The sequence below is a fragment of the Crocodylus siamensis genome, chromosome 1, assembly GCF_052110815.1.
Source record: "Crocodylus siamensis isolate JL-2025a chromosome 1, ASM5211081v1, whole genome shotgun sequence".
NCBI lineage: Eukaryota > Metazoa > Chordata > Crocodylia > Crocodylidae > Crocodylus > Crocodylus siamensis.
This window is the reverse complement of record NC_143395.1, coordinates 224,924,044-224,943,761: the sequence shown is the minus strand read 5'-3', so window position 1 is coordinate 224,943,761 and position 19,718 is coordinate 224,924,044. Positions and strand designations below refer to the sequence as shown.

At 45.3% G+C, this 19,718-nt stretch overlaps 1 protein-coding gene across 2 annotated transcripts in view; it reads right to left on the bottom strand.

Moving 5' to 3' along the window:
* The window catches only part of IFT57 (intraflagellar transport 57), a 28,928-nt gene extending 9,210 nt beyond the window's left edge, over nucleotides 1-19,718 (bottom strand). The window contains exons 1-7 of one of the 2 annotated variants that reach the window (XM_090058035.1): nucleotides 19,614-19,718; nucleotides 11,745-11,907; nucleotides 10,568-10,686; nucleotides 9,517-9,607; nucleotides 5,411-5,479; nucleotides 2,914-3,036; nucleotides 498-569 (exon numbers count right to left, since the gene is read on the bottom strand). In XM_090058035.1, coding sequence (XP_089914161.1) covers nucleotides 498-569; nucleotides 2,914-3,036; nucleotides 5,411-5,479; nucleotides 9,517-9,607; nucleotides 10,568-10,686; nucleotides 11,745-11,907; nucleotides 19,614-19,624 — 648 coding nt within the window. In that variant the 5' untranslated portion in view covers nucleotides 19,625-19,718. Of the gene's footprint in view, nucleotides 1-497; nucleotides 570-2,913; nucleotides 3,037-5,410; nucleotides 5,480-9,516; nucleotides 9,608-10,567; nucleotides 10,687-11,744; nucleotides 11,908-17,675; nucleotides 17,881-19,613 lie in introns of those variants that run through there. The other variant, XM_090058028.1, reaches the window with a different exon arrangement.

Below are 19,718 nucleotides of genomic sequence, written 5' to 3'. Positions count from 1 at the left end.
CACCCTGCCCAGGGCCCCACTCAGCCCAGCCTCTGTTCCTGACTGTGCCATGCTCCCTCCCTCACCGCTGGGGCCTTGGCCACTCAGACTGGTCCAGCCCCATGCCGGGAAGAGCCTGGTGCCACCCCCTCCCCAGCCCGCAGTGGCAGTCCGCCCTCATCCTACATGCAGATCTGGGGGAACATGCCCCCCATGCATGCATGGAGCAGCAGGAGTTGGGCACCTCATCCAATGCCTCGCCCTGGCTGTGCAGCGCCTGCCCCTCACCCTTCCTCATGACCGTGGGTACAGTTGAGGTCTTTGAATGTATCCCTATTTGTTACATTGTAACGCGGGTTCCCTTTATGCAGATTCAAGTTATGTGCAGTTTTCCAGGAACGTATGTACTGCATAAAGCAAGGGAAACCTGTAATGAAGAGTTTAGCAGTCAATATATAATTAAAGAGGAGCTGAAATGCTAAGCGATCAATAGAGTATCCTGCAGGTACAAGACATACCCTAGTTTCTTTTAAAGCAGATTCAATTCCATCTTTGTGTTGATGCATTTGATCTATGTGGATTCGCCAGTCCTAAAATATACAAAAAAGTCAAATTAAATGACTAAATTATACATTTAAATAATACTGTAAATGAAAAAGGATATACAGAGAGATGCCTACACGCAATCCTGTTCATACCTGGTGCTGTAAACTGTTGCTGTGTGCAGTTTTGCAGCTATATTCCTACCCTGAGGGCACTGCTTTATGGTGACATGATTTATCAAACTCATGAATGTCACACTGTGACATCTGAATTCAAAACCAAACACTGAACATCCTCACTGATGGAATTGAGGCCAGGATCTTTATAAAAGCACTTCTGATACAGAACACTTTGTTGGGGCTTCCAGGCACAAATATCGATTACTGCTTCATTAGTTGTGGTAGGTCTCAGGCAGAAAAAAAGCACAGATAACACATCCAAAGATGCAGTAGCATTTGAATCATTAGCTCTCCCCATTCCTAGCCATATAAAGAGAGAGAAAGGAAATGAGCAAGCAAAGCTACCCAGCTCCCTTATCTTGGAATGCAGGGAATAAATCTATATTACATTTGCTGGATTATATGCACATTATATTAGGATATAGGAAAAATACAATGTATAATATTACTCTTCTCTAAAATTTCCCACACCATACCATGGCTGATTCTTGAAGGGTGCTTAAACACATGCTTACCATTAAGCACAAGTATCACTTCCATGAGAACATTTACCTGCTTAAAATTAAGCAAGTGCTTAAATGCCTTGCTGGACTGGAGCCTACATGTGCCAGGGAGAAAGAAGCACAGATCACAGGCCCAGCAGCTGTGAAGCATGTGCAGCCTGCTACCTGTAATCTGTTCAGGAATTAGGCAAAGGCTGAGTACAGAAAGTGTATTTTGTGTCAGGGCAGGTAGTAAAGAATTTAAACTTGGTAGGAGACCTAAGGTTACAGGTTTGTCTTTTGTTGATTGGTGAAGGTTTGTGATGATTTGCTGGACCCTTACGCTTAAAAACATACTTTGGATATGCACACACAATTCATTTTATAATGAGCTGTGCTAATAATCAGTTAACCTTCCCTGTATGGGCACACAGCTTGGGAAATCATGCACAAGGTGATGTGTGGTGCTTTCTCTATGCTATGTGAAAAAGGCCAGAACAGGAGGCAGACCTACTTCCAGTGCATTAAAGCAGTGTTGTACAACTTCCCTGAAGCTAGAGGCTGCAGGTGGTGTTGTTGTGTGGTCCCTGGGCTATATGCTGTAAGGGACATACTAAGGGCTGTGTCTATGGCACGCAACCTCCTGCAGTCCTGTAGGTGGCATGTGGTCCCTTATAACCCCGGCAGGTGGCATCTGGCCCTCCCACCCCAACATGGTCTGCACCAGAAGCATGTGGCCTCCTGGGGCCTCCTCCATCATGTGGCAGCAGGAGAGGCAGCCACTATGTCATACCCTTTCATTTACAACGTAGTATATGGAGCATGGAATTGAGATCAAGCATTCTAGTCTAGTTTCTCCCACTAACTGCCTTTAATAAAACTTCAACACAAAGCGTTAGCAAGGATTAATTTCCCTATACTAGGGAGCCAACAACACACTGTCCTTGCTATTTAACCAAGAGACTAATTAACATGGTCCAAACTTAGTGTATGTCTACACAGAAATCAGCGTACTGCACATACCCAAACTACCTAGTCTGGGTTCTGGGAACCATTTAGCCATGGCAGCACAATGTGAATTAGCCCATGCTTAATTCCAGGTTTCCGTAGCTAAATGGTTTCTGGTACTTGAGCCACCCTATTTACAGCTAGATGATGTATCCTGAACATTGCACTAGAGACTGCAATACAAATATGCTCTTGGAATAGAAGTGCCCCACAAGATGATATGCTGTGGGCTGTGCCAACAGCGCACAGCACCCGCTGCAGCCCTGCAGATCCGAATGAGGTCTTTCATGTGGTTGACCATAAAAAACACCCAAAAGAAGAGCCATGTGCTAGGCTATTATGTTTCTTTATGCTGTCCCAAGTAGATCTTTTTTTAGAAGCTAAATTAATAGTTTGATTTGAAAAGCACTTTCCATATTTTAAAAAGCTTCCATTGCAATTCAAGTACATATCAGCAGTTCATTAAAGCGTTGTGCAAGTAGTGCAGTGCTAATTATTATATAGATTAGAAGAAACATTAAAATAAGTAATTCTGCTACTGAGTTTTATTGCAGGGGCAAGCGAGTGAGAAAAGTTCAAATTCAGTAAAAAAATGCCTCACTGGAACCCATGTCATGTAAAAGATTGGGAAAAATAAAAACGGAAGATGATAAACTATAAACTGCTGATCTGACTCATTTAAGTCAAAGCATACCAACGCACAAATCCACCCCCTGGTTCACCTTATTGTCAGTTCTAATTGTAACTTTCAGCTGTGGAAGAACACGTTCCACTTCCAGGTTCCACTCTGCTGCATCTGTCGTGGACTCTAAAATCTCTTCTTGCTTTGTGGAGTTGTTCATGTCCTAAATGCACACATTTTTAGAGGGGGGAAAAAGTACAATTTCTAGGTGATCTAAGTTACAATGGATTAGCCTTAGATCCGTGCTGCTCAACCTCCAGTCCTCAGACCCTTGGAATCTTGCATGCGGGCTCCCCATGGGTCAGAAATTTTGGCAGTGGGGGAGCAGTGGCAGTCAATACTGCCACTCCTGCCCACTGCCAAAATCCCAAGCCCCATGCAAGGATCCCCACACATGGCCCGATCTGGGTGAAACCACATCCCCTTCCCTCCACTCGGTTGGGTTGGGGCTGGGCTGCACTCCTTTCTCCCCACAGGGCTGAGCCATGCCCCCTCCTAGTGTACAGCTGGGGTTTGGGGTTGAGCCATGCCCCCTTCTCCCCCTGCAGAGCCGGGACACACCTCCGTCCCTCCACCTGGTCAAGCTGGGGTGGGCCATCCCCCCTCCCCTTCTTGTAGGGCTAGACTGGGGCTGGGTCATGCCACCTTCCCCTGCCACCAGGCTGGGTCAGGACAGAGCCAAGCCACCTTTCCCCATGCAGCTGAAGTGGGGCTGGGCTGCCCCTGGCACCAATTCATACAGCTGGATTGGGCCCTGCTGTGCAAAACCGAGGCCCCTGATTGGGTCGACTGCCTAGACGAAGCCTGCAGAAGGACCAAGCACTGCCCATCAAGACCTGAAGACAAAAAGTTGGAGCACTGCTGCCTTAGAGTATAGAAAAAATGGAAAAAATATTAGATTTTAGTCTTCTGAAGCATTATTTAATCTATATTACTTTCTGATTCATTCTTTCTTTTTCTGACTCTATGGTTGCTTGCAGATATGAAAACAAACAAACTGCCCCCCCAACCCCCACAGTCCCCTCACACCCACAAACTCAGTGTGCTCCCATGCCAATACCAGCACATGCCCAGAAGAGGCATAGTGTTATTTCGACCCTGCCCTGCAGCATCTGTATAGATTGGGCGCTTTAGTGGGGTTTTTTGGGCGTTTTTATCTAATAGCTGATTGAATCAGCTATTAGATAAAAACACCAAAGAGCCCTGCTGAAGCACCTGATCTATACAGATGTTGCAGAACTGGATTGAACTAACAGGCTGCTTCTTCGGGTAAAGTGTGTGGTTTTTTTTCACATCTGCAATTAGCTTATGAGTAAGAGGAATCAGAACATCTTTTCAGATTGAATTAACTATAGAAAATGAGTTAATAATACATATTCCAGAAAAAATAAGAGCCAGAACACTATCTCAACCACAATCTAAAAAAACTCAAACAAATAAATAATGTGTATTTTCCATGTTCAATTTTGCAAGCTGATTCTTCAGTTTTCCAGCAGCAATGGTTTAGAAACCAGGCGCATTTGCTTTTTTTAAGTTTCTCTCTCAACTTTTCAAGTTTAGATTGTATTACTGCCTTTATCCAAATACAAAACAAACCCCCAATAATTAGATTCTATAGCTCAAAAATTATAAGTCTGTTATAATTTTTGAGTTATAAAACCTAATTATGGGGGGGTTATCTTAAATTTGCCCTCCCCCCACTCCCCATCTCTGACTCCCATAGCTGAGAAAGCAGGGGCTGGGGCATAAGTGACAAGAAAAGCAGCAGCAGGGGAGGCAAGTGGCCTGACCTCCCCTTATCCCACCCTGATGCCTGTACCCCTTAACACCTATCCCCCTTCTCCCTGTCCCCTCTGTCATTTGCCTCCTTCCCCCAACCACTTGACCCCCCCACTCCTGTCGCTTACCCTATGCAGCTGCTCTGATTTCAGGCATAACCCCAACCAGATAGGGGTAGTTCTAGCCCTGGCCACAGCCCCAGCTCTGGGTCAGGGCCAGGGGTGGAGCTACAGTTGCTCCCCTGCCACTGTGCAGTCTTCCCAATGCCACACACTCTTGTCTCCCCAGCCCCTAAACTGCATGGGCTCTCCTGTGCTCTGCGCACCCCATCCCACACTGTGCTCTCTCTCCTGTGCTCCACCTCCCTGCATCACATGATCTCTCCTGTTGTCCCACCCCCATGATGTTCTCTCCCTCACTCTTTTGAGCTCTCCCCACTGCACACACCCACTATCACACTAGCCACCTCAAGCTGCCCTGGCCCTGGCCCTGGCCCAGCTGGGGGCCCAGCAGCCATCTGCCCCATGCCAGTACTCAAATCCAAGATGAGGCTTTTCGTCCTGTGTCAAATACGAGCAAAAACCCCCATCTTGGATTTGAGTAAATATGATATGCTTATCAGGCTAAAGGGATAGCCTTTGCTCATGACAACTGTTTTATTAAAACACTGTAAACAGGTTCCTTTTTAAGCCGTAGAGATTTCCAACCGTTATTAAAATGCTGGCAGGCAAACAAAAACAACACAAAACAAAACTTACTGATTTATAAGTTTGCGCCTTTAGAGCATTCAGATCAATGAAGTTCTCTTCACCATCTGACTCTTCTTCCTTAAAAGGGAATGGCATGAGTATGTACTTAGTAAATATTGAATTCCTTTTCTTTAAAAAACCATGATGGTTTCCACCTCCTTAAACTACAGCACAACATGCAATATTTCCCATGTTTTGCAAAACCACAATTTGGCATTTACTGAAATTCAGCTCTTGTGTAGCACGCTTCTTATGAAGAATGAAACTTTGGCTAGGATTTTCATTACAGCTATCGGAAGGCAGACACTGAGAACTAGGTTTTCCATTTGAAAACAATCACAACTCTCAGTTTTTCCCAATTGCGTTCTGGATGATAAATGATGTGGCACATTCTATTAACAGCTGCAAGGCAGAGAGGCCAACAATTAAATTACTACAGCTTGACTGGGTTCACACCAGTGGCAAATGTGACTCTTATCCACAATCCAGCTACCACTGGCTCTGTTGCAAACTACTCCACTCAGGGACTGTCTTTTTTGCTATCTGCTTATACAGTGCCTAGCACAACGGGGCCCTCCTCTACCACAATGCAAGCAACGGAAGTTCTGGGAACCACAGACTCATTGCAGGAAAGTGGTCAGGTTTTATATTCACTGAATTATGTCCAGCCAGGTCCTCAGGGGTTTTAGACCCTTTTTGCCTATTGAAAGAAATAAAACAAGCAAACAAAAATGAAAGGAAGGCAGCATATGTCTAAAACTGAATTACTATTTATTAAAAAATAGATCAATAAGTAGCCTTAAATCCCTGAATTAGTCAAATCAACAAATAATCAATCCTTATAAATCCAAAAAGGCACTGAAGGAAGTGTCTCTCTGCTTAGTTATAAATGCCAGGTAATGTTGTACTAACACAAGTTAGAGCACATAGTTTATTTTAGTGTGGAACCTTGCAGCCAATGGCTGTGAAGATTGCCACAGACTATAGATTGTGCATTCTGAATAGCTTTAATAGGGCTGTATTTAAGGTTGCTTAAACTAGAAGAAAGTTTGTTTGCTGGCATTTTTCCTGTGTGAACTTTAAGTTCAGAGTCACTCATAGCTACAACCAGCACAATCTGTAAATCAGTGTTTTCTCTTTCTCGCTCTAAAACCTGGTCATAGTTCTCAGGAACATGAACCTTCTCACAATGTGAGCAAATGACACATACACCAATGTAATCTGACGTTACCCTAGTGTAAGTGTGGCATGAATGCACAATGTACAGCTCCACGCCGTACACCTTATCTTCTCCAAAATACAAAATTACCCCTTACAGTCAGAAGTAATTATACCCCAGTATAAGTCACCCATTTATTCACCGTATAGCAAGTACAGGTAGGCTCAATTTCATCTTGGGGTAGCTGCTTGCTCAATGCTACAAGTCAGGGGTTCTCAAAGTTTTTAGCTGTGACCTGGCAAACCGCACCCCGGAGTGGCCACGGCCTTGCAAACTGCGGCCCAGCAGTCACAGCTGACTGAAGCCAGAATTTCTGGCTGGAAGACATGTAAGAATACTCCCATCCCCAGGCAGGAAGGTGGGCCAAACCCTGTGCTGCTGCGGGCCCTGTGGAAAGAACTATGACCTCTCTTCCCGGCTCTGGGTGATAAATGATGTGGTCCATGGTGACTTCCAGACCAGCAGCCAACTGTGCTGCGGACTGGCAGCCGACCCACCATGGCCCGGCATGGGGCCGCAGCCCAGGGATTGAGAACCCCTGCTATAGGTTATTACTGGCTCTCATTGCCTGTAGATGGCTATATACTTTGAGGAAATGGTCATCTTCAAACTATGGACAATGATGTAACTTACAGCAGCATACATACCAATGTAAGTCACACCAGTCTGAGCATATGACATGTCTGCCACCTTCAGGCACATTGTTGACCCAAAAGGAGCGGCTTCTCAGCTTTACCTTTGATTCCTAGGATTTACCATTTTCACTTTTTCTGTCTGAGAGTACTTCCCTCCAAAGGTCTTAGGACAGATCAGGAGGAAAGTGAACTTATGACTCACTTAGGTCAGGGTATCAAACTCACCTGGCTCCCTGGACTAGATGAATGGCATGGGGCCCTCCACAGGCTGGATCAGGCCCACAGAACCTCAGCGCTCACATGCCTGATGCAGCACAGGCAACACCTATCTAGACCAGTGTAGGACACCACCCAAGAGAGTACCACGGACAGCATAGCCTGGAACTCAACCCAAGCGAACATCTCAGTGCGCAGGCAGTGCCACTGGTGGCACAGCCCAGGATCCAGCCCAAGTGAGTACTATGGGTGGCACACATTCTGGGTACTGCATGCTTGGGTAGTTTGGCACAGCAAAAGGATAGCACTGGATTATGAGGCTCTGTGGGCTGGATCTAACCTGCAGGCTGGATCTTTGACACCCCTGACTTAGCACATCTTTGACATTCCTCCCACTGGGGACAAGTCCTGCTTAAACACAGCAATTAAAAAAAACTATCAATGTTTGTATGCCACAGAAGCTATCTTTCTGCCACTCACAAACACTCAGCATAGAGACCACATTTTAGGTAGCCAGCACAGCCCTGCTTAAGCAATAAACAAAATCTCAAGGGGAGTGTCTACATATGCTTTTACACATGCCTAAACTTAATGTGCATTTGCCTAATGCACATTTAGGCAATTTAGGTGCTCGCCTACACGTGTACGCATTAAGGCACATCAGTGTGGTGTGCAGACTGACCTGGGACTAAAGTTAGTCCTAAATCAGTTAACATACACAGTGTTAATGCACCTTAGCACATTACGTGCACGTCTACACGTGTGTTAAGGCATGTTAGCTTTTCGCTATTGGTTAGCTATTTGCTTTTGCAGGTATCAAATTTAGGTGTGAATAGCCTAAAATCGCCATTTTGAAGGCACATTAACAGCATGCACGTGTAGACCTGCACCCTTAATGTGCCTTCAAGCCTTAACACATGATAGCCTTTGCTCATGACAACCATAAGTCATGCTTTGCAAACCTCTTTTAATTTTTGTCACTCACAGCTGGATTGCTTTTAATTTGTTCACATCTTTTTTTTAAAGTGAAGTGAGAGGCCCAAAACTGGTCACTCGTTAAGTCCAGAGCCTGGAGTACAGTGACCAGTTTTGGGCAACTCACTTCACTTTAAAAAAAGATGTGAACAAATTAAAAGCAATCCAGCTGTGAGTGACAAAAATTAAAAGAGGCTTGCAAAGCATGACTTATGAGAACAGTCTGAAAGGACTAGAACTGTTTAGTCTGGAAAAGAAAAGACTGGGGGGTGGCGGTTAAACCAGGCTTTTAATATCTGAAGGGCAATTATAAATAAAATGGTGACTGATCTTTCTCTGCAGCTGTAAATTCTAGGCTTTAGTTTGGAGAAGGGAAGACTGAAGGAGAATTTGATAACAGCCTTCAAATACCCAAGAGGATGGAGATAGACTATTCTCTATGGCCACAGGGGATAGGACACAGAACAATGGTCTTAAATTGCAGAAAGGAAAATGACCTTTCTCCTTATGAGGATGGTTAACTATCACACCAGGTTATTCAGCGAGGTTGTGGAATTACCATTCCTGGACATTTTTAAGATTAGGTTGGACAAACACTTGACTAGGATGTTTTAGGCAGGGGTGATCCTGCTTTAAGCAGCAGGGGTTGAACCAAATGACTTCCTGAGGTCCCTTCCAAATCTACTATTCTGTGTTTCTATGGGGCATGTAGGATTGGGTTCTTTAGTAGGTAAGTCCTGTGAAGGTTTTTTTTGTTTGTTTATTTGGTTGTTTTTTTACAGTTACAGGCCACCTCCTGATGGCTCTTCTCAAAGCATAAAAAGCATACAATCATTTATACTCTCTAAAATACATATAATAACAGAAGCCCTTCCCCAAAGACTTTACAATCTGAACTAAAACAAGAAAGTGACAGTAAAGAGAAGCTAACACAGTGAAAAGCAGGAGAAAATGGGGAGGAGACCAGCAGAAAAAAAACATATTAGAAAAAAACAAATTACTTGGGTCACAAAGAAAAAGCTCAGAATTGATAAATATTGGTATAATCAGAAACAATCACTAACACCTACTGCAATATCCTCCTCCAGCTTATTAAGTGTCAATTCTGCATCATCTTCTGCTATTGCTTCTTCTTCCAGCTCTTCCATTGGGTATGCTGGTCTGAAACAAGGTATACAGTATATGTTCACAGAGCATTACAGATTTCATGAACAGCAAATGACTACCATGTGATAAATGTCCTCCAGAGGAGCTATCAGCAAACAAACATTTGTACAAGACGCAGAGATGATGCTGACTAGAGCCAATGACAGAGCAAGCGCAGGAAATTAATATTTTGAACACACAAAATGCTAGTCCTGACATGAAAGAAATTAGCCATTTTAGATTATTCCTGAAAGCAAGGATTAAATACTATGCCAAATGGTGTGGTGTGTCTTTGCTGTGAAAGTACCCAGGGATTAACGTCGACAGGGTTTCTCATTGCTGACTAACCTTACAAATGATTGAGTCCCTACAGATTAATTTTGTCTGACGGACACAATTTTAGTAGTAAACAAACAATATGGTACAATTCATTTCCTTTGTACTATTTCAGAGCCCAACTAAACAAACACAAACATTTTTCCTGAAAGTTCTTCTTCATCTACTTTTCTCCTCCAGTTTTCCCTCACAAGACTGTTTTCCATTACAAGGTTTAAATTTCCTATTTGCACCAAGATACCAAAGGGAGAATACTTCCACTGGAATGTGTTAGTACTGAGAGGGTCTGATAGGACATTGATTTATGTATTAGTATCCAGTGGTTTGACTTGTAAATGATTGTGCTATAGCAGAAAATAAACAAAAGGAAACGAGCAAATCCAGTTAATCAAGAAGGAAAAATAATGCCCCAAACTGATTCCTGGTATCATTCCACTGAACTGTGTGGTAATGCATTAGGAATTAACTTGTCTTGCTGTTCCTAACCATAGTGAAGTCATCATTTAAGCATAATGAAGCAGTAAACAAAATATTTCACATTTTATTTACAGCTATGTCTGTATACAATAGGGTGGGCATCCTGTATGACTAGCATTTGAAAACAAGGTCTACAAAAAGATTTGTACAAGTATACTGCACCTTTTCCAGCTAAAGCCAGTATATTTCAAGGCTTCTTCAGCTAAACAGTCAAGGACATAACAAGCTTGTTCTCCAGAACCTGCCTTTAATTTTGAAGGAGGAAAATCCACCGACCTCCCCTAAAACAAAGAGATATAATATTAACTGCTGCCCATCGATCACACTTTCTTTCAGAGAGGTAACGACATTTTCTTCACTAACACCAGAGTGTTCACAGCACATGAAAATCCTGGAAACTGTTATCCATATTTTAGTTCTAACATTTCCAGTCATGTAAAGAGGATGGAAAAAAACAAAAATAGCAGATGAGAGATGAAGGTCCAGGAAGGGCCACTGAAAGGGCAGCAATAGTAGGAAGAGAGAGAGAATAAAGAGGACTGAGGGAAGAGAATGGCCAAGAAAAGACAAAGAGAAAATGATAAGGTACAAACAGTTGAAGCAGAAAATCAGCCATGGCATGAGAAACAGTGTCTGTTCACTGCTGATTCATTTGTTCCTGGTAATATTTGTGTATTACACAGAGAAAACAGATGTGCATCTTGTCACTTTATGGAAAGTTACTGCTTTATGGAAAGGCCTCCTTAGCACTCCAAAGAGATGCTCCTTTCTTAGTCTTCCACAGGACGGCACCTTACACGTTACAATGAAGTAACAGCTTGTGCCTTTTATTTCTTAATAAAAAGATTAATTCAAAATATAGAGCCAATGCCAAGTCATTCACAATACTAGAAATGTTCTTGTTGTCTTCAATGGCAGTGGAAATATTAGCATTTGTACAGGATTAAAAAAAAAATCTTTAATTTGTATATAGCAGAGTATTTCAAAATGTCACTTGCATTTCAGTTAGTATTGATTTAATCCATTTCACAGAAAGTATACTAAGCTTTAGAATGGGTAATGATAATAGAGGTGAAGAGGTAACATACTATACAATGAAACCATTTTTTGCAGTTCCCTAAAGAGAATTAGTAAAAACAATCTTTATAAGATTCTCGTTATCTTTCATGGTAGGAAACTTAAGAGATAAAAGGGGGAAAAAAGTCAAACCCTTGGAAATGTGCGGAGATAAAAAAGGAAATATGATTATGGAGATAAAAGCAGCAATTACTGTCATCTCAGAAGTTTATATGCATGCCCAAAGCACCTTTAGGAAGACAAAAATATGTTCAGCACTTACAAACGATCGCAACGCTGACAGTATGCTTGATATTGTTGCATTGGGGTCATCATATTCTTGTGGCTGCTCGAAGGGATGTCCTGCTTTAGTAATCAGCCATGCAGCAAGCACACAAAACATATAGAACTGCTCACCAGGGTTTGTAGGCAATGCGAAGTAATGCCTGGTCAAAATAGGGGAAACATCATTTTCTGACCTCTCCACTAGAGGGCAACACAGTATAGGCAGGCTCCTCTTAACAAGTCCCTTAAAATACTCATTCTCTCAAAGTAGCTTCACAATATTCAGCCATGAGCTAATACAAAAGCTTTGAACCAAAGCTCATAGCACCTGTGTAACTTGTGGTGGGCCACTGGGGCATAAGCCCCAGGCACTAAGTTAAAGGGAGTGCCAGGGAAGCAGGTGGGGATCAGGGTCAGCTCAGTGCCACCAAATTCCATGTTGCCACACTCTGTTGGCACAGTGACTTGCACAGTGCTACTGGCATTTGCAACCTGGGAGCAAATCTTATCAGCTACACCTCTGGCTCACGCTATCTATAGAATACATGAATATAGGGCGAGTCCATACAGACCTAAAATTACTACATATAATTAATGTCTCCTGCAGAGTGAATGATAAAGACCAGATCATATGAGGAGAGGCTGAAAGACTTGGGACTGCTCAGTCTGGAGAACGGAAGACTCAGAGAGGACTTGGTGGGAGCCTATAAGTATATCGGGGTATATACCAGGGCTTGGGCAAGAGCATCTATTCATGAAAGCCCCCCAAGGGAGGACAAAAAATAATGGGTACAAATTGATTGAAGATCGCTTCAGGCTAGACATAAGGAAAAACTTTAAATTCAAGTGCCCAGGGTTTGGAACAGGCTCTCCCTAAAGGTGGTAGTTATTTCCCCTGGCAATCTTCAAAAAGTGTCTTGATGCCCATCTTGCTGGGGTCATCTCATCCCAGCAGTCTTTCCTCCCCAAGTGCAGGGGGGCTGGACCTGATCATCTGTAAAGTCCCTTCCAGCCCCTTACAACGATGAAACTATGAAATGATGAGCCAACAAGTGCAGTATGGTAATATAAAACAGTGCTGTATAACTGGTGGCCTATAGGCCACATGTGGCCTGAGAACCCCTGCAGTCTCCTCTCCCACAGCCACACCAGGTGGAGGGGCCATGTCGGGGGGGGGGGGAATCACAGAGGCCCGCTCTTGCAGCATATGACTGATACAGTGTACCGCCCGGGGCTGCTGGGAAGTTAGACAGCCCTGACATAAAATGTGGTGCTGGAGCTTCTAGGAACTAATCAGACTTGGACTTTCAGCCCCTCGCTGATGCAGTTTAGTTATCAGCAGCTGGGTTAGCTTATGCAAACTGAACCTAGTGACTCTTCTAAGTCACCCTAAGGCTCCTAAAAGATATGAGGGTCATTCTGTTTCCAGTGACTTCCATTTTGAATGTAGCACCAGGCCCTACAATGCCAAAACATCATTGAGTAGTGAGAGAGCTGTGCAATAATTGAAACTAATTAAAATGTCATCTAAACTGCGAAACACCTGTAACATTTTTAAAGCAGTAAAAAATAATGAGTTAGGCATTCCATCTACAATACTGCATTACTTCCAAGTATCCAGGACTTCTTTCATTTAATGTATATATTTCTGATATAGAAGTTATTTGTCATTACAAAATTTACATTGAAAACCTACACTTACACAGTGTATCAAAACTTATACACAACACATTGAAACTTATACAAAACACACTGAAACAGTAAATACGCTGGACATAGAACAATATTAAAGGGAACTATAAGGGGAAAAAAACTATAAGGGGAAAACCCCCCTCTGTGGTAGCAGTCAAATGGAAAATAAAAATAACTATAAGTTCTAATAAATGGCTGCAAATAAAAGCTAATAATAATAATAATGTTATAGGAAAAATAAGCAAAGAAAGTATCACTATCAATGCATTTTCACACATAATAAAAAAAAATCTGGCAGGGAACCTATTTCAGATTGTATACAGAAACTCATTAAGGTGACATACCAAACGATAAGTAATTTTTAAATCCTACATTCCTCTCAAAGACTACCTTTCATGTGTAAAAAAAAACTTATTAAAAGATAAAATGCATGACATTCAAAAAGATATACAGTCCCTGGTATCAATCTTGCAAACATGTACCCCCACAATTAACCCCCTGAATTCTTACTGAATTCAAACAGGTTGCTTTTGGTGAAGTTACCCACGTGCAGAAGCCTTAGCACATTCAGGGCCTTAGTATGTTATAACCATATCAAACCCAACATCATCCTTGTACCAAAAAAAGGGCCCTGAATATTTCTGCAACTTCCCTTGTTAGAGGCTTTAAAATATTTTGAAAGGCTCTTTATCATGAAAATGTGCTTATACAGATGAGAAACAAGGGTTTTTGGGTGGTCTTTTTTCTTGGACCAACTGTATAGTTGGGAGAGATGTTAGACAAGATTTGGGGGAAAAAAACCCACTGAGGGTTCCAAAGAGGGTATTTTATACCCTAGAACTTATCTAACATCTCTCTCAACCACAAAGTTGATCCAATAAAATAGTATTAAAAAACCCTTGCTTCTCAAATATTTCCTGGACTATCAGGGCAGCACTAACGCTCTAAGCCTATACAGGCAACAGTCCTCCTGGCCTCTCTACAGAGATTTATTTCTGGATGCATATTAGACAGGTCATTTTTCAAGGGTGGCCAAAATGTGACCAATGGGCCAATGGTAGCCTAAGGAGTTTATAAATATTCAGCTCCACTCATGTAAAACTAAAACTCTTCAACAATGTGCCTATTTAAAAGATCCTGGGGTAGAATTTAAGCTGGCAGAAAGGCATTTGACCAGGACTATCCAAGCCTGTCTTAATGGGGATTTTTACTCCAACTTCATCACTACTGTATTTGCGTCACACAGCAGTGGGAACCTGTCATGTGATGCAGCCAACATTAGTCTTTGGCTTTTCAGCAGCTGACAGCTGATCGTTTGACAGCCTGTCTACCTTCCCAGCAAGGGAAAGGGCAGGCTGTCAATGGCTGGGATACCCCTGGAGTGTGGGAAACCAAGGAGCAGCCCTCTATCACCTCCTGACTAGAGAGCTTGTGACTCTAGCTCTCCAGTTAGGGAGTCTGAATTGTTTTCCTGGCCCTGGAAATTTTGGGACCTCAAACTGAACATCTGCCCATACTCTTTTGCTTTCTTCCCTTATCCTAAAAGTAAAAAAGAAAGACTTTCCAAGCGTATGGTGTTGCTAGCTTCTGTAAGTCAACAGCACACCAGGGGCTGATTGGCTAGCATTGTGTCTGGCTGCCTTTAGCTCCCCAGATCATATAACAAAGTCCTACTTTATGTCCGGGATGACCGAGGCTTGCCTTTTGGTACAAGTCTGGAATGACTTAAATTCAGGCCTTGGGAGCTGTAGTGAGACATCCCAACCAGTTTATCCCCAAGCCTATTATTATTATCATCATTGTCAATATCAATAAGATGATGATAAAAATAAACATATTTTATACTCTAGGGGAAAGTTGCAATGTGACAAACCTCAGACTTTTGCAAGAAGCATGATGGTAAGTGACACCAAGAGCCGGGATTTGGTTTTTAAAAGTAATCTGTGAAATATTTTCCAAAACAGACTGCACTGAAATTTTTTTAATTCTTTGGGGATTAAAGAAAAGGCCTGGAAGGTTGTTCAATCTATGCCTTTCTCTCCCTACCCCCCATCCCACTCTCTTCTTTCTTCCTTGAATATCACATCCACTGTATAGTTTGACTGAATCAGAGAAGCATAAGCTTTCATGAACAAGAGCTCACTTCATCAGACACTATATAACTCATTCATCATAACAACTAATGAAAGTGTATGCATCTCCGATTCAATTAAAGTGCATCTTCACCCTGCCTTCTACCTGACTTCAGACTAATACCACTAACTTCCTCTCATTATCTATTTTAACTTCCTTGATTTCTGAAGGTCTCTGTGTACATTAATCACTTCCATCTTAACTGATGAGGTCAGGGGTTTGAATCTTAAAACCAAAACATCCACTGTAACAGGAATGGCCAGTTCCACTACTGGGAAAGGGCTGAAGGACAAGGAAGACCTGCAAGCCATTTAAGAATAGGACTTTTGTAGCCTGGAGAGGCAAGGACTCAAAAATGGGAACCCAACTCCAAGGAGGAACTAGGAGCTTAGATCCCCAAGACTAGCAGGGGAGAAGCGTTCAGTCTAGAGGCTGCAAGGGTGAGAAAGACTGGTACCCACAACAATAAGCTGTACTGAGAAGGCAGCCACTAGAACAGAACTGCCAGTCCCTTGGGGATCCAGCTGCCTAGAAATAGGCTTCACAGAAGCTGCACTAGGCCAGGAGTAAGCTAAAGGCTGCAAACAGGTAGGGACACTGCTGAATGACATGCAGCTGCCCCAGACTGCAGACTCACCTCTCACAGAGGCCCTAGGACAGGGGTGGTCAAAATGCAGCCTGTGGGCCGGATTCGGCTCACCGGGCCATTCTATCCAACCCGCAGGGCCCCTAAAATTTTTTGAAAATTAATATTTATCTGCTCCTGGCTGCCTGTCATGTGGCCCTCAATGGCTTGCCAAAACTCAGTAAGCGGCCCTCAGCCCAAAATAATTGGCCATCCCTGCCCTAGGAAATAAAGAGAAACCCCTGTGCCCAAGCTGAGCAGCAGAGACAAGCTGGCCAGTATATGGGCTTGCCTCCTGGGCAGAGTGGGGCACCCTGGCCCTGACTGTTGAGGATCAAGGAACTCTGCTGCTTGATATGGGGAACCCAGAGTCACAAGGAGAGAAGCCACTAGAAGAGGCAGGGGAGCCGCTATATCAGGAGTGTGCCTGTGCCAGGTAACATTTTTGTTAAGGACTGTTACCCAGTGGGCCTTTTGTGTTTCTGTTAGGAATCTGATAATGACCAGAGGACTGGGAGTGATTGCGAGGATGTGTTTGAAGGCCACAAAGCAGAGTGCCCAGCATGCTGTGATCTTGACTTCGGCGAGGGACAAGAGCCTGAAGCAGCATAGGCTGAGGCCATGGGGCCAAGAGCCAGAGCCAAGGGGCAGAGGCCAGGGAGGTTCAGGCCTATCTGAGGAATGTGGGCCTTACGCCCATGGGACAAGGGTTATCCTGCACTGCTAACGGAGGGGGCTACTGGGCATGCACCAGCTGAACCCGTGGGACAACTACAACGCAGAATGGGGACAGGAGTGAAAGCTGCCGTGCCAGACAAGCGGGCTGAGGGGGTCATGCCAGCGAAGGGTACCAACTCTGTTTGAATCTATTCCAGGTTTCATAACACGATGTAATGACATGAATGGCTTCATGTCAGGAAGGCAAATGCAATGTTCCTACTACATTTTAAAAACCCACTGGACAACTGTATAAATCAGATTCAACATTTAATAAATATTTATTTTAATGAATGTCATTGACCTTCCAGGTGACTCTCAGTGGTCTCCTGGAGATTTAGATCTAATTTCTGGAGGCTCAAGGGAAGTCCTGGAGGGCTGGCAAACCTAGCACCAGCCAGTGCCTGCTGGACTGCGAACGAGTTCAAGGAGCAAGTGCCTGCTGCCCAGTAAAATCCTGCCCAGAGAGGTGACCAGACTAGGGCCAGGGAGAGCGCTCAGGTGTGGCTGCCCGGCAGCTACTGTGGCCCCTGGGGCCCCCCTGGAAGGATCTAAGACTACCCCCTCAGGGGCGGGGCACTGGACTTTAGCAAGCCACACCTCCAACCGTAAGTCACGCCCCACCCCGGCAGTAAGCCACGCCCCCTACAGGTAGACGACCCCCCCCCCCCCCAGGGTGACGTTACAGGAGAGGAGGCAGGTAGCCCCTGGTTAGCGCCCCCTCTGTCCCGCGCCGGCAGCGGCTTCCGGGCCAAGGGTCACCTGGAGAGGGGCCGCATGTTGTGGCGCCGCAGCGCCTCCTCCTCGTAGTCGAGCAGCTTCAGCTTCTCCAGCAGATCCTCCATCGTCACGAACATGTGATAGACCGCGCCCGGGCCCCGCTCCACCGCCGCTTCCGCCCCCTCCCCGCCGCGCCGTTCGCCGCCGCCGCCCTCCTCCGCCATCTCCAGCCTCCCCCAACCCAGGGCCTCCAAGGCGCTGCCCCCCCCCCCGGCCACAGCGCCGTCACCCCGGCAACGAGCTCCGCCAATCGCATCTTTGCACGGGTTGTTTAGCTCCGCCCCCAAGGGGAAGCAACCAATCACGCACTCCGTACACCATACCCTTGCACCAATCACCTCGCAGCTCGTGGGCCCCGCTGGCTTGCGAGGCGCTGTTCTCGCCCGCCCCCCGCGGAATTGGCATGCGGGCGCAGGACTGGGGCGCTGGGGCGCCAGAATGTCGAGTTCTGTTGTGACGTGCCGCGACGTCACCGCCACCCCGGGGCGCGCGCACGTTCAAGCATGTGGACCCGTTCACACACCCGTACCCGTTCACACGGATACGCACCCATAGTCACCCACACACACGTGGACCCCCCATTCATACTCCCCACACAGATGCACCCCACTGTCACCCCCAAACACGCGCACTCCCCCAAACACGCGCACTCCCCAAACATTGACGCCCCCGCACACACGCATCGCCTATTCACACCCCCTCACTGGTGCACCCCCATTCACACATGCCCCCCATTTACACACACCCTCGTTCCCACACGCAGAAGTGCATACCCATTCCCACACACACGCAAACACGCACACCTATTCTCACATATACACCATTTATACACACGTTCCCCTATTCACAGAGCCCCACTCAAACGCCTGTATACACGCCCGTTCACACGCACCTTTCACACACTCGCACCCCCACTGAGCCTCATTCTCATTCATACACAAACACGTACACCTCCACACAAATACACACACCTATTCACACCCCTCATTCACACACGTCACCAGTCACACGCACTTCTCTCACGTACGGGCATCCAGCCACACAAAGCATGCACACACAAAACCACTCAAATACACGCACACCCATCACACACACGCACACCCATGTACACACAGAACCATTCACATGGATACCAACAAACGTGCACGTACACCCACTCACACCCGCATGCACACACATCCCCATTCCATACATGCACACACAAACATGCACTCACATGCATATGCATGCACACACATCCGCACACACTCCCCATTCAAAAACAGGGAGGCCCATTCAGACACACACAAACAGCCATACATACACACACAAACATGCAGACCCATACATGTATTCACATCTCCCCATTCACACACGCACACTCCAATTCACACCCATAAAACATTCACCCACACTCAGACACACGCACCATTCACATGCGCACGTACTGCCATTCACACACACATACACAGGCACTCCCATTCACACACTTTTCAGGCATGCACCTCCATGCCCACAAACCATTCCCACAAACATGCACACACACGCCCACCCTCGCATGCACCCCACAGACGCACACGCAAACGTGCCATCATGCCCCTGTTTTCACACGCGCACCCCTCCATTCACATCTCTTCACCCCATCACACGCCCGTGCGCCCCTTCACATACACAAACCACTCGCGCAGGCGCACACAAAACCACAAACACGTTACGTTCATTCACGCATCCATTCACGCGCGCGCGTACCCATTCACGCCCCCAGTCACACAACACACGCGCACGTGCACACCCGTTACACCAGACCGAGACACGCCCGTTGATGCCTTTTCACACCCCCCATTCACACGCATACGCGCGCTCGCAGGCACCATTCGCACCCAAACACAACGGCACACACCCATTCACACACACACAGGTATATATAAAAGAAGGAGTTACGTTTGTCTCATTCCCGAGGGCAGACGTTAAGAACAACGCCGTAAAACCATGAGAGTTGACAACACGTCAAAGCACGTCCGTTCCCACGCACCCAGCATGAGCCGG